The sequence below is a fragment of the Peromyscus leucopus genome, chromosome 19 (assembly GCF_004664715.2).
Source record: "Peromyscus leucopus breed LL Stock chromosome 19, UCI_PerLeu_2.1, whole genome shotgun sequence".
In the NCBI taxonomy this organism is placed as follows: domain Eukaryota; kingdom Metazoa; phylum Chordata; class Mammalia; order Rodentia; family Cricetidae; genus Peromyscus; species Peromyscus leucopus.
Genome location: NC_051079.1, coordinates 47,898,015 through 47,912,900, shown reverse-complemented (window position 1 = coordinate 47,912,900; position 14,886 = coordinate 47,898,015). Strand labels below are relative to the sequence as shown.

General features: G+C 45.6%; 1 protein-coding gene across 1 annotated transcript; it reads right to left on the bottom strand.

The window, feature by feature from the left end:
- Positions 1-2,657: 2,657 nt before the first annotated feature.
- On the bottom strand, positions 2,658-14,092 carry Rbm22 (RNA binding motif protein 22). Its single transcript, XM_028890102.2, has 11 exons — positions 13,964-14,092; positions 13,543-13,596; positions 11,131-11,160; positions 10,396-10,528; positions 9,204-9,304; positions 8,295-8,467; positions 7,435-7,635; positions 6,150-6,314; positions 4,981-5,069; positions 4,676-4,807; positions 2,658-3,767 (listed from the first exon to the last, which is right to left on the bottom strand). The coding sequence occupies exons 1-11, from the start codon at positions 14,015-14,017 to the stop codon at positions 3,577-3,579; spliced, it is 1,323 nt and encodes a 440-aa protein (XP_028745935.1). The 5' UTR covers positions 14,018-14,092; the 3' UTR covers positions 2,658-3,576.
- Between the last annotated feature and the right edge of the window lie 794 nt (positions 14,093-14,886).

Below are 14,886 nucleotides of genomic sequence, written 5' to 3'. Positions count from 1 at the left end.
CTGGGTAAAGGAGGAAGAGGTGAGCCAGGGCCTCAGTGGTTGCTGTGTGGGGCCCAGGAGCAATGCTGCAGATCAGGAAGTCCACAGGGGTCAAGGCCTGCGACAGGAGGGGAGGAAAAAGTGGGGGTCAGCCTGTGAGGCCCTTCCCAGAACAGGTACAAGGTGGAACACGTACACCTTCCCATCCTCCACTCAAGTGATGAGGAGGCCACTGCGGACAGTGAGGTGTGGGTGTCTCGGTGGTGGTTCTCTCCAAACCCTGTTCTAGAGATGTGGATATCCAATCTCTAAAAGGAAATGAGGTGTTCGGAACCGAGTCAGAGTGGAGGACTCAGAGGAATCATTTCACTGACTGAGTTGATGCCTGCTCACTCTGGAATAGTGAAGCAGTGTCATGTCTTATGATTTAGAATTTAACTGATTGTGGGGACCAGGGGCACCCCACTAGATGAGATTTGGTTTACTCTGAGTGGTGTGAACTTGGGGAAGTCATTTCCTGCTGGGCCTCTGCTTCTCTGCCTGCAAGGCGAAGACAAGTGTTGGTTTTCTGCAGGGCTTGGGAGCACAGGACAGGACAGTCCCAGGGCTCCGCCCCTCCTGCTGGAATAGATCTGCTGTGGATGCCATTTATAAAGCAGGCTGTGAGGATGCAGGATTCCAGGTCCGTGTGAAGCTGGTGATATAAGGGTTTCCTATGACAGGAATCCCTAGCCAGGCTGGACGACACAGTGGCTGTATTTTTCTTTTGCTCTGTGGAGCTTTAGTCCCCTTCCTGTTTCCAGGGAACCAGTACCCTGAATCTTGGGATTCCTTGCAGTTGATGTTTCTCTTGGATTTGGGACTGTCATTCAAAGCCAAATTTCCATAATCTATAAACCAACACCATCTGGCAAGTAGGAGGACTTGGATTGTTTATGGAGCTCTGAGAGTGCAGAATAGACCCTGGGAGGGTGGGGTCCTGTACCCTAAAGCAGGTCCTTATTCCTTCTTCTGATGTGATTGTTGCTAATAAAATATGACCATGTCTGTGCAGCACGGCCCCTCGCATGCACACCCCTGTACCTTCCTACCCTGTACTCTGCTCCATCCCTGCAGACCACAGGTAAACCACTGGTCTTTAGTGAATACTATGTGTGCTGTTTGTTATTCAACAAAGACATTTTGGATCCTGGAAAAGCAAATAAACATCTCGTGTAACTTGGGAACCTAGCAAGTCCTTCATACAAACTTCTAATTTTGTCTCCTTTTCTTTACATAAAGTGCCTAGACTAGCCAACAAAACACTGAGAAGCCTGATGGAGTTGGCAGCAGTGATCACGAACTAGTTAGATGTAGCCACACGGTACCTCTCAGAAGCCGAGTGGTGACAAGGCAAGCTGAACAAACTCCTGTGTGGTTACTATGCAAAGACACAACATAGAACAGTGGCGAGTCCGGAGGGAAGGGCGTGTGGATGTGAGTGACTGGAACATGAACTTCTCTGGGATGACTGCAGGTTCTCCATTTCTAGACCTGGCTGACTGCTACACAGATGTCTACTTTAAAATAGTCTAAGTTGGTTGTACATCTGTGTTTTATGTACCTTTCTGTTTACATTCCATTAAAATGATCCCTTCTTTAAAAAAGTTACTTTCAGTCTCCAGAGCCACCAAAAAATTTCAAAAAGCTAAATAACTCCATATTACAGACAAATTCATTGCATTACAAATGAAAAACCAGTAAGCCACAAGTTTCCACATGTATCCCAGGGGAAAAAGATGGAAGTATGAGAAGACACAGAGAATGAAGAGCAGCTCAGAGCTGACCAGCAACCCTGTCTAGCCGAGCTGGTAGACAGATCACGCACTGGCTCATCCGCAGTGTGGCTGCAGAGGGATGCACACGGCACCAGGCATATGCGTCTGGTGTGCCTGTGAGGGGTTTCCAGAGAAGCCTGGGTGCAGGTCAGTGAGCTAAGTGAAGGCCTATCTATAATGTGGGTGACTGGAAAAGGAGGAAACAGCCTAATTCTTGTTTTCCAAGTTACACAGGTAAGCTCTACAGATTTTAGATAAAAATGGCATCAAACCCTTCAGATCTGGCTTGTTCCTTACAACGGCCTGTGTAAGAACAGCACTTAAGACTACTAGCTATCAAAAGCCACGGGCAAGACTATGAATGCTCTTCCTTTTGTTGTTGTTTTGTTTTTATTTTTAGACAAGGTCTCACCATGTCTTGGAACTCACGATGTAGCCCTAGCTGGCCTCAAACTCAGAGATCTGCCTGCTTCTGCCTCCTGAGTGCTGAGATTAAAGGTGTGCGCCACCACACTCAGCTTTCTGTCTGCTCTTATTTCAACCCTACTACCAACTTCTTAGTACTAAAAAGGCTGGGTATTTTTACCATCATGGAATGGAAAAAAAAAAAAAACTTACATGTTGTGATACAGGTCTATGATCCTAGTACTCAAGGGGCTTATAAGAAAGACTAACCTGAGCTATATATGGAGATTTTATCTCAAACTGCATGCCACCTACCCCCACTGCCACCAAAAAAAAAAAAAAAAAAAAAAAAAAAAAAAAAATCAAGTCTAAAGATCAAAAAATTCACAAGTATAACTTGTTTCTTTTACCAATTTCAAATTCAATATCAAAGGGTAAAAGAAACAGAAATCCAGGAACATTTGGAAAATTGACCCGTTTTAATTATTTAAAAACAAAAAATACAATACAACATCAAATTTCCCTTACCATCTACAATTGAGTTAAATCCAAACATCCTAAGACTGAACAGTCTCCTGCCCAGAGGCAGCGAATGGTGAGCCGCTGAAGACACACGGGTGAACGCTGAGGATCCAAGTTCTGGCTGCAGGCGGGCAGTCTCCAGGCAAACACACGCCAAGGCTCTTCCTTTCAGTTTATTAAAGTGTTTCACAGGAAGTTCTTTCAAACTATCTCATCTCAGGTACCAGGTTTCATCAATGATATTCAGCGCCATAAAATTTGGGTTTCCACCCAATAGGAATAAAAAGCAAGTTTTTACTTTTGTCTTTTTCTGACAGTGTGGAGAAGTAAATATCAGTTGACTCCTTTAGTAACATGAAGTTTTAAAAGCAAAGAAAAATATTGGCTGTGCTGGGTTCTGGTCTCTGCTTGTCTCTGAGGGTGTGACTTCAAATTGGTTAAATCACATTTACGACACTACAATGATTAGTACTAAATTTTTTTAGATGATATAAAAGAAAATACCAAATAGACATAAAAATGGTCAAAGTTTTTTTTTTTTTTTCCAAATCGCAGGTCAATTTTTGCCTCCCGCCCAAAAAGATACAAAATGAACATATTGGGATAGTAACTCCATTAGTTATTCCGATTCACCCATGTGTACGTTCCCCACTAAGTGGAAAAGGAACACACATAAGGCTGTCTTAGTACTGCTAGAGTGGTAAGCAGCTGTGTTCATGGCAGCTTGTTTTGGGCCCACTGAGCCTCTGATACATGTGGGGAAGCAAAGCTGTGTTCTCTGGCTGCCCACATCTGAACACATTCAGCTACCATGGAAACTACAAAGCAAGGAAAATTATACTTATCCCAGGATTCATTCACTGGGATTGTAGAGTGCCCTTTCTTCCTCAGAGCCCCTGAGTGGCGATGCTGTGCTAGGGGCTGCTGTGTTTCCAGCATGCGCTCCCATTCTCTGAGGGTCCTGAGAAGGGTAGTGGATTGGTCCTGGAGCCCTCATGAAAGGTGGAGGCGGTCCCATTGGGTGGAACATATGTGGTCCAAAACCTGATGTGGAAGAGAAAAAATTAGGCTTGCAGTTCCCTTGACAACCTTCCAAACCTGTGAATCTTTCTAAGATCAAAACCACCTACACATAAACCAAGGCTGACATAATGTTAAGTAAATGTCAGTGCACAAGACCTGCTTAGAAACATCTACCTCTATTCCTTGGTTTTCCCCCTCAGCCCAAAAACCTTCAGACTCATGCACCTGTTAGTACGTCACTCAACTGTCTGCTACTAATCGAACATCGCAAATCCTACCAGACAGGAGTCAATCAGGATGTGGGAGACCAGAAAGAAACCAGGCTGACGTTAAGATCCTCTCTGCCATCAACAGCCTCAAGGCTCGATTCCAGAACGGAAAGACTTTCTTCAAACATACAGGCTCACCATCAAAACATTATTGGCCACCACTGTTTTCTACATTATTCACAATGTCATGGACATTCACACAGGGTGCTACTGCTTCAACTGTTTATTAGTGGCCACTGACAGGAGAAAGAATGTGAGCCCAAATGTAACTCAATTCCATAACCAACTCCATGTATTCACATGACAGTCTCTTTGTAGCAAGTTTTTCTAACAGAAGCAGTTTACCGATTCCCATCCTGATACAAGGCCCACACCTTGCTGTGGACAGCAAGGACAAAATCTACAATGAGGAGCGGACTGGCGGCAGGTGGCCATCACGCAGTAACTCCTACCCATGATACCTATGCTCAGATTTATAGAGTGGTGTCTTTCCTCTCCTACGAGTCCAGGAGAAGAGGAAAGAATCAGGACGCTCCCCCTACCAGCTTTGCCTGGAGACTTCTACAGAGCAAGCACAAAGGACCTAGCTACCTCAGACTCAACTCAGGTGCAGGACTTCTACAAGAACTTTTCTGGGCCAGAAAGGAAGAAGGCAGTTACCTGGGGGTGGGGGTGGGGCGATCCCAGGGGGTGGGGGCAGGGCAATGTTCACCACTGCTGGAGGGCCACTTGGGGGCAGGTTGAAGTAGTTGGCAGATGCCTCCTCTTCTGCTGCAGGAGGAGGAGGTAGAGCTGGAGAGGAAATAGCAAATAGCAGACGTTTAGAAGGGAAGACAATCAACACCACACCCCACTGTTTATGTCCTGGGTTTGCTGCACAGCTGACAGAGTCCAGCCCAGTCTCTCCTAACAGAGAAACAAACCCCGGCTGACTGAGTTTCCATCAGCAAGAAGTCCACACTCACCTCCAGGGAGGCCTGGTACAGGCTCTAGCTTGATCCCAGAGTCTGTGGTTCCGTCCTTCTCCTTTTCTTTCCCTCTGGCTGCTTGGGATCTGGAGACACACATGCACAGGACATCAGCCCCCTGTCCGGCTTTCTTCCATACTCCTGCCTCACTCATTCCCCAGGAAAATGGAGTCCGTCACTCCCGCCCTTTTTAGCAAACACTCTTCTCCCACAGACGACAAAGTGTAGAGTGGTGAAGAGCAAGGTTTTTGATGGTGGGAAGGGCTGGGTTCAAAGCTACTGTCACTGGCCAGGTGTGGTGGCCCTCACCTTTAATCCCAGCACCTGGGAGATAGAGGCAGACAGGTCTCTGAGTTCCAGGACAGCCTGGTCTACAGAGTGTGTCCGAAACAGTCTGGGCTGCACAGAGAGACTCAAAAAAAAAAAAAAAAACCCAAACCAAACCACTGTCTTCATTAGAGATGACAACATCCTTGTGTGCAGCAAGTGCTCAGCATAGAGAGAGCATTCCACCAAGGGAGCTGCTGTCAGCCTCCTCTCTGCTTCCAAGACAGACAGACTCCTCTTCAAAATTTAGGGAATGTTATTTACCTCTCTTATGCAGCCAATTTCAAACTCAAAACAGATATTCTTCTGTTTATCTCTTTCCCCACTTCCCCAGCACCCATCCTCTGAGGGATGAATCTAGGTCTAAGGCAACCGAAACCCTCAACATCTCCCTCTGGCAACCTGGCATTATGCGTGGCTCACAGTGGCTGTAAAACATGAAGACCTTCAAAGGAGCAGGTTATTGGAGCAAGACCGTGAATACAGTTCTAAAGTTAGGATGCTTCCAACAGCCACAGCAACCACACACTAAAGAGGCGGGCTGGAGGGATGGCTCCGCTGTTAGGAGCACTGGGTGCCCTTTCTGAGGACACTGGCTCAGTCCCCAGCCCCCACGTGGTGGCTCATAACTGTCTGTAACTCCAGTCCCAGGGGATCCAACACCCCCTTCTGGCACTAAGCCCACAAGTGCTTCACAGACACACACGCTTGCAAACCATCCACACACATCAAGTCACTAAAATACAAATACTAGAGAGATCGTCTAGGGACTTTAAGGGCCCCGGCAAAGCTGTCTACGCAAGTCTCCAGGAGAACAGAGTTTGGAACAGTCTTCGTACCTTCCCCACTTGACATTGAGTCTGCGGCCGTTGACGATCAGCTTGTTAAAGGACTTCTCTGCAGCCACCTCGGCGGCCTGCCTGGTGGCAAACTGGACGAAGGCACACTGCTGCCTCTGCACCACCGTGACCGTGCGGATCTCCCCGAACTGGTAGAAGTGGTTTCTGAAGGACACAGGCCCAGGAGAACGGGTCAGCAACCCAGATGCTGCCTTGGAAAATGGAGACGGGCTACGAACTTAGAATGTTCCGACCCACCACTAGACAGGTGGCCCCAGGGACATATGCCTGTCTTTGGTTTTCCTTGTACCTGGCCCTAATGTAGGTGCTACTTATTGGAGATCAAAGGAGACTTAAGAAGAGTTCTCATGTATCTCTGGATTTTTCTTGTGGAGGAGAGGAGGTGCTTTACTTGGTTACTCAAGAACCATACTTTCTTACCCCTAATATAAGGCACTGGCAAACTACAGCTCTTATGGTCCATGAGCCGAGACTGTTTTCATTTGAGATCGAGCCTTGTTTCGGGACACAGGTTAATTCTGAACTCACAGGGTCAGGTGACCTTCCTGCCTCAGCTGGGACTGCAAGCAAACGCTACCATGCCCAGCCACAGTCAAGAATGCTTCAAGAATGTTTAAGAGGCTGGGCGGTGGTGGCGCACGCCTTTAATCCCAGCACTCGGGAGGCAGAGCCAGGTGGATCTCTGTGAGTTTGAGGCCAGCCTGGTCTACAGAGCAAAATCCAGGATAGGCACCAAAACTACGCAAAGAAACCCTGTCTCGGAAAAAAAACAAAACAAAACAAAAAACAACACCCACCAAAAAAGAATTCAAACTAGAGGCTGGAGAGATGACTCAGAGGTTAAGAGCACATGCTGCTCTGGCGAAGGACTAAGTTTGACTTCTAGCACCCATGCCGGGTGGCTCACTACTGGAACTCCAGCTCTAGGAGGCTCTAACACCTCTGGCCTCTTTGGGTACTTGCAGCCACTTGCACAAGCCTACACATATATCACGCACATACACAGTAATTTAGAAAAATCCAAGTTGACCACTAGGCCCATTATTTTATTTTCTGACGCAAACACGAAAAAACACTCATAAGAAATGCAGCTACAATGGCATCGTAAAAAAGAATTTTATAAAATTTTCAGTCAGCATTTGTATAATGATAGGCTGGCTAAAAAAAATGAACTTGATTTAGATTATCATGCATGGTGGTGTTTTTTGCAAACTATTCCAACACAGCTAAAAGCAAAGAGAGTTTTGAAATGATGCCCACAAACCTGAGATCTGTTTCAGTAATGGTGTCTCCCAGACCACCCACATATAGTGTGGTAATGGTCTTATCCTCTGGTGGGTCTAGACGAGGCATGGTTGAAGCTCGCTTTAGAAGCTTATCGGCTACAGGGTCATTAATTCCATAGTACCGGTCTTTTATATTCTGATCGGCAAGGGGGTCATCTGGATCGGTAGGCTTCTCGTGTCTAAGATTCACCAATGAAAACAGCACAAAGTAAAACGAAGGGAAAAATGATGATTCTACAGCAGCTACATGATAGAGTCCTCAAATGCCTTTCAGACTAGAAACCACATCCATACAAAAATACTGTTACTAAAGAGAACAAATGCCAAGGGATTACTATACCACGTAAAGACTTCCCGATCGTCTAAGTAATCCACTTACACTGCTGGAATAGAATCTGATTAAAGCTATGGATTTCACCTCAGAAAAAGGGCATATATTTGGGGGGTGCATGTTACAGTTGACAAATCATTAGCTGGAACCCCTAATTCTGATGCTGAGCAGTCCTGGTTGAAACAAAAGTAGCCTGCAGAAGTCTGGTCTTATTTTGACTTCAACAATACTTTGCTATTCAAACCATTTAAATGAAGACAGTAAATTATCTTAGAAACTTCGGTCAGCATGTATATTATACGATATAGCAATTCAGTTTCTTATAGTTGTTAAGTAGAAAACATAATTTAGCTAGGCTCCTGTAAATGTAGTAAGTTTTATTGCACGAGATACTCTACATGCAAACAGACTGTAAGAGCTTTAGATGCTAAAGCATGAGTTTAAGCTAGAGTCTCCCACTAATCAGTTGTCTGAAAGCAAATACAGAAAGCAAGGCTCAGCTCTTACCTGTAGGGACACTCCTCTCCTCTCTTACACTCTCCTTTCACCCAGAAGGAACAAATGTGGGGCCGATTCCTTTTGTAGTACGGTGTGGTCCGGGCCAATTTGAGCAGCATGTCACTGGTGGATGTAGCTTTTCCTAGCATGCCAACTGGTCGTGTTCCATCAGAGTTCGAAATCTGCATGAAGAGGACAATTTTACTGGCTGTCAATTCATTAGGACTTTGATCAAATACAAAACTACATCAATCACAAGGCCCTCGATTCAATTCCTAGCACCACATATAAACAATATATCCCCCCAGACAAACAATGACATCAAGAAAGTGGCCAGAGGACAAGGAAGTCTGGTGGGAGATTGTGTTTCCTAGAAGCTACACCATGATATCCCAACAATACAGCTGCCTAAATAAAGACATGAACAATAGATATACTAACTTGAGGGTGTGGTGGCATATGGCTTTAACCCCAGTATTTGGGAAGAGGCAGGCTTTCTGAGTCCAAGGCCACCCTGGTCTACAGAGTGAGTTCCAGGACAGATAGGGCTACAGATAAACCCTGTCTGAAAAAAAGAAAAAAAGGAAAAAAAATTTCTAGATATACTAATTCAAAAAGGGGAAATCTCATGGGTCCCATTCCTAGACAAAGAACTACAGGCAACTAATGACTGCTGATAGAGAATTAGTCTCTTCTGGGAATGAGCTCCTTAACTAGTTATCCAATACAAAGTGGTCAGCCTTGAAATCATATACATATAAGCCACATTAAATGGACTCAGCAGGTTGTATTTATATGGGTGCGCAAGTGCACACACATTCACACACACAAAACCAATAATAATCAAAGAGGCCATCAATGGGGGTGTTGGAGAGAGGAAGTGATACAATTAGATTTTAATTAAAATAAAAAACATACTTCTCTTTCCATATTTTGTGTGTAATATTCTTTGTTGACATCTGATTTGGGCATGTCATCTTTAAATGACAATCCTGCATCGCGAACTTGGATGGGTAGGCCTGGTACAAAGAAATGGAGGAAAAAAACATCATATAGATTTGAAAACACATTCATACTGAATATGTACATAAACTACAGTATCATCCTTCCCTTTTCTTTCTTACTTGGTGGGGGCTAGAGAGATGGTCCAGTGGTTAAGAGTACATACTGTTCTTGCAGAGGGCCAGAATAGAGTTCCTTCTAACATGCAGGGTGGCTCACTGTAACTCCAGCGTCAGAAGATGACACCCTTTACTGGACTCTGCCCTGCACTTACACGTACACCCCACATATACACATAATTAAAAACAATTTAGTTTTTAAAATGGTGACAGTTTACAATATTTAAAATCAAACTGTTTAGCACCATCAGGCTAACAACTGCTTCAGAGCATCCTAAGAAACTGTCCAAATTCCTGTGCTGTGAGGTGAATGTTTTACAAAATCGCTTCAAAGAATAGACTTTAGCCACGGCAAATTAAGTTAATAATGTATCTAGATTTAACAAATTTATTTCAAATAAACATAACACAATGGTTTATTGTTAGATTGGTCTTGAAGGCCCTATGGATAGCCAGTTATGTTAAGGGGTCACTGTACTCCGGGCCTGAATGTTCCGGACAAACATGAATCAGTATTAAACAGTATATAGCCAGAACTGATTAGCACACATAAACATAAACACGCACGCACGCACGCATGCACACACAAACACTTTCCCTTGCTGGTAGACTACTTTTTTTTTGAAAAGGAAAGTGTCAATGTCCAGAGCATAATTAGCCCAGGAAATTCTGGTTGGGACTGTGAGGAAAGTTTTAGATCAAGAAAAAGGCCTGGGCAAAGAATTAGCCTATCATAGGAACAATGCCTTTTACCCCAACTAGCTATGGAAATGAAGGTGTAGGCCAGTTCTGATTTCTTCCCAATGGCTCCTGAAGTTCCTACTACTGTTCAGGACTCCACAGAAGCCTAACTGTGAGTTTACGCCTGGGAAAAGTAGATCACAGCAGACATTCTATGGCGGGATCAGAACCGGTGATGGGGAGAAGTGGGAGGCACCAGGCTGGTGTCTTGTTTAGGGCACGTGTACACTTCCAGGTGGCAGACATACCATACTCTAGGTCTAACAGGCAGGTCTGACAAACATTCTTCAATTTACTGCAGGTTTGGCACACTTCAGTCTTCTTGAAGCGCATGCGGACCCCAGGGCACCAGCGAAACACTGTGAATGGTCTGGCACAGATCTGAACACACATCAAGAGCCATAGAATAGAATGTTAATGGTCCTGACCTGGACTCAATCCAGATTTACTAAGTATGGGGAGTTGACCGTAGCAACCACCTAATCTATATGCCAGCTAACCCTCAACTCCATTTACCTTCTCTTTTCTAGTAGTTAAAAAGCTCACAAAGTACAGAAATAAATATTCAGAAAGTCAAAGTCCTCCCACCTAGCAGCAAACATTAAGAATCTGACTCTGTCTTTTTGGTGGGGAACAGGGAAAGCGAAGCAGGAAATATTATCTCTTTGAGAATGTTGTGACAGCCCCAACCCCCCTTCAGCTGAAATGCTTCTGTGTAGCCGTCAAACAACACCTGGGACACAAACTCATGGTCATCAGTGCAGATCAGACACCTGTTTATGAATCTACGTTAAAAGGGTCCTTTTCTTATTTCCGATACTAGTTGTCAGCCACTGAATATATCAATGACACATGAAAGCTGTGAGCGTGAACTCTGACTGAAGGACCTCAAAAGTTAGTAAGTGCAAAGCCACTTTGGTAGAATAAGGGGAAGAAAAGGGGTCAAGAAAATGAAATAGTTACTTCCTAATAGACATACTTACTTTGCATTCTTTTCCATACTTTTCTTTGGTCTGAAATAGAAAAGAACTGGAATTACAGCAGAAAAAAACAAACAAACAAAACTAACCCAGGTATCTGTTTTTTTACCCCCGCCTCCCCAACTACAAAACATGATGTGTCTGGAGATCCCTGGCATTGTGAATAAAGCTAATCAAACCAAACCTAAGTCATCCTTTAGTTGGGGTATGGTAAGAGATTCTGGGTAGGTTAAATCTAATTGTCAACTTGACATAACCTAGAATGAGCAGGGAAGAGTCTTGATGATGGGCTGTCTAGCCCACATCAGCCAGTGGGCATGTCTATGGGGGTTTGTCTTGCTTTCTTTAGTTGATGTGGAAGATCCAGCCTGATCGTGGGGCTGCACCATTCCCAGAGTTTGGACCCTGGATCCTGTAAGTGATGAAGGGGCTCAGCACCAGCATGCACACATGCATTCATTCTCTGCTCTTGACTTGAATGTGATGTGACCAGCTGCTTCAAGTTCCTGTTGCCCTGACTGCCCCACAGTGATGGGCTGTAAGGCAAAATAACTGCCCCCCACCTAAGTTGTTTTTGTCAGGGTATTTTATCACAATAAGAGAAGTGAAATTAAGACAGATATACCAACCTGGTCATATTCTCCCAAGAGTACATGGAACTAATACTAAGTCAGTGTCTTTGGAGCTACAACTCTTACATTTACTTCTGGCTCTCAAGAACTAAAATTTCTAATGGAAACACTGTATGTTTTCTCTTACATGTGGAACCTATATTTCAAATTGTTCTTGTGTATGTGTAGATCATGAACTAGAAAAGGGATCCTGGATGGGAAGAGTGTGTGTGTGTTTGGAAGCTGGATAATAAAACAGGTATTAGAGCAGGGCGGTGGTGGCGCAGGCCTTTAATCCCAGCACTTGGGAGGCAGAGCCAGGTGTATCTCTGTGAATTTGAGGCCAGCCTGGTCTACAGAGTGAGTCCCAGGACAGCCAGGGATACACAGAGAAACCCTGTCTCGAACTTCCCAACCCCATCCCCACAAAAAAGAAAGGGTAAACTAAGGGAAGTCAGAAAACTAGCCAGTAAGGGGCAGGAAGAAAGGTGGAGGGCAGTGGAAGAGGGAATTACTGAAAATAAATGTATGAAAAAACAACAAAATGAAACCCATTACTCTGTACACTAACCTAAAAAATGAAAATCAGTTCTGGGAGGTGGCTATTTCAAGGGCTATTTTGTTTTCTAGGTGAAAACTTCCAATTTCCCCGCACATGTTTCCCTTTGACCACTCTTTGAGGAAACTGGTTTAAACGTCAATCCAACCACCTGGCTGGTAGACCTTATGTGCTTGGTGGGGCTGGCTTGGTCGAGGAAAATCAGGCCTGGAGATGGCGGCACCTAAAGCTGGAATGCCTTTCCAAAGCATCTACCCCTGAACTTTGGTTGGCAGCTTTTTTCCCAGCATAGTTCTCTAGGCCACTGGTTTGAAGGAGGTAGACAGTGCGGGAGAATGGTGCTTTAGGAAAAAGACAAGGTCTCAATACACAGCCCTGGATAGCGGATAGCTTGGGACTTGATTTGCAGACCTGAATGGTCTTGAACTCAGAGATCCACTTGCCTAAAGGCTGGGATCAAAGGCAAGAATCCTCATTCATAGCCAGTTTAGGAATCTTTGTTTTTACAACCAATTATGTCTATCAATTAAAAAAAATATTATAGAGTTAATATAAGAACTATGATTTTACATTAGAACGTGGACATGCAATTTGATCTCTCGTATGTGTTAACTGACGGGTTGAATATCAAATTCTTTTGGCGTGAAACCCAAAATTCCTAATGGTTTCCCCAGTGCCCAAATCAAGTAGGATGAAGCCAGGGCCAAGTTTCTACAGTTTGCTCAGAAGGTAACTGCTCTGGCCTCTCCTGTGCTGATGCACCATATATAGCCTACATTCTGTTCCCATAAACCATCCAGTTAGCATCTCTGAGGCTGATCCCAACATATAATCCTAAGACAATCATGTTGACTCTAGTTTTTTTTTAAAAAAAAAAAACCCTTTTTGAAAACGACAAACTGTATCTTAAACTAGAGAGACTACCAGGTGCAGTGGCTGAAAGGCACACGACTACGAGTCAGGAAGCCGAACTACATAAAGACATACGCTCCCGTCAACAGACCTACTTTCCAGGTAGATGCTCAACAAGTATTAGCTGTTATGTTATGGCTCCTACATTACAGAATTATTGCTCAGTGTCTAGGAGAGGAAGTACGCATGGCATTACCTTGTAAGTTGTCTCACACTTTGGGTTAGTAAAAGAGCATCAATTCTTCTAATGGTCAAGAGAAATACTTTACAAGCGGCGTGCAAGGACCACGATATAACGTACAGTTCACTCCCGCTGCACAGGCAAGCACTCACCATTCGTATATAAGGGTTTTCTCCAAGACACGTCTGACACAGTATGGGGAAGTCCTGGAGAAAATGGGAAATCTGATTGAAGAGCAAGTCCCGAAGACCCTGGTCCCTCAGTCACTTTCTGGGGCGGGGAAGGGTGCAAGGTTGGCAGGAGCCCTAGCTCCCGGCACTGGCCGCGGAGCGGGAAGGGGCGCTGTCTGCACTTCCGGCAAGCGGAGAAGAAGAAAGCATCTGGGAAGTGTGGAGTCGCCGGGTGGACGGCGCTCGTCCCGGGACCCTGGTCCGCCGCACGAGGGCTCTCTTCCGGCTGCCCCGCCGAGCTAGGCCGCAGCGCGGCTCTGGCCGATCCCGCCGCAGCCCGGGGCATAGCCTCCCATCCCGCCGGGCCTCGCCGCCCCCGCGTCCTTCTCCGGCGCGCACTCACCGCGTCCTCCCAGTTCTGCCTGTTGTAGGTGTTGGAACCCAGAGAGGTCGCCATATCGGGAGTCCCGAGGCAGCGCCGGCTTCCGATTCGGGAGACCGACCGCCACAATCCCGGCAGGCTCCGGGCGGGCGGGCGGGCGGGCGCCGCGCTACGTCTAATCTGCGCGCCCAGGGCGGCCGCGGGGCGGGGCCTCGCGTCAGCGCGCGGCGGTCCACGGCGCTTCCGCCCGGCTGGCTGCCCGGTTGCCTGGCTGCCCGGCTGCCCGGCGCGCTTCCTGGCTGCCCACGAATGAAAAGGGACGGATCGGGGACCGCCGGCCGGGGTTGGGGTCGCCACGCGGTTAGTCGCAGCCAGGCGCTGACGCCTGCGCCTCTCACGTTCCCTTCCGTTGTTATATTTAGCACACAAAAGTACAGAGAGTCTAGTAAGTGTACTGTAGACGACAAGGAGTCACTTGGCATTCTTTATGCTAGAAGCGGATTCCTTATCAGGAAATCACATGTACGTAGCTAGATAATCCTGTATCTTATGTTGCCACCTAACCATTATGGCTAGAATGCTGATTCCTCTTTTATTAAAAAAAAAAAAAAAAAAAAAAAAAAAGGAAATTGAGATTAAGATGAATTAACCTTTTACTTATTTTTTAAGGTCCTGGAGCTAAAAACCGATGAATCCACAGATCTCAAGGCATTAGGTTTTCTAACTTCCGACATGAAACAGGTCCTATAAGTCAGCGCTTCCGGGTTTTTAAACTCTCAACCATTCTAGGAATATTTTGAGAGTGGGTCACAATATGGAGTCTTGAACTTCCTATGTAGACTAGGCTGGCCTGGAACTACAGATCCACTTTCCTCTGCCTCCTGAGTGCTGAGGTTAAAGGCATACACTATCATGTCCCTTTCTATATTTCTTTTTAATCCCCG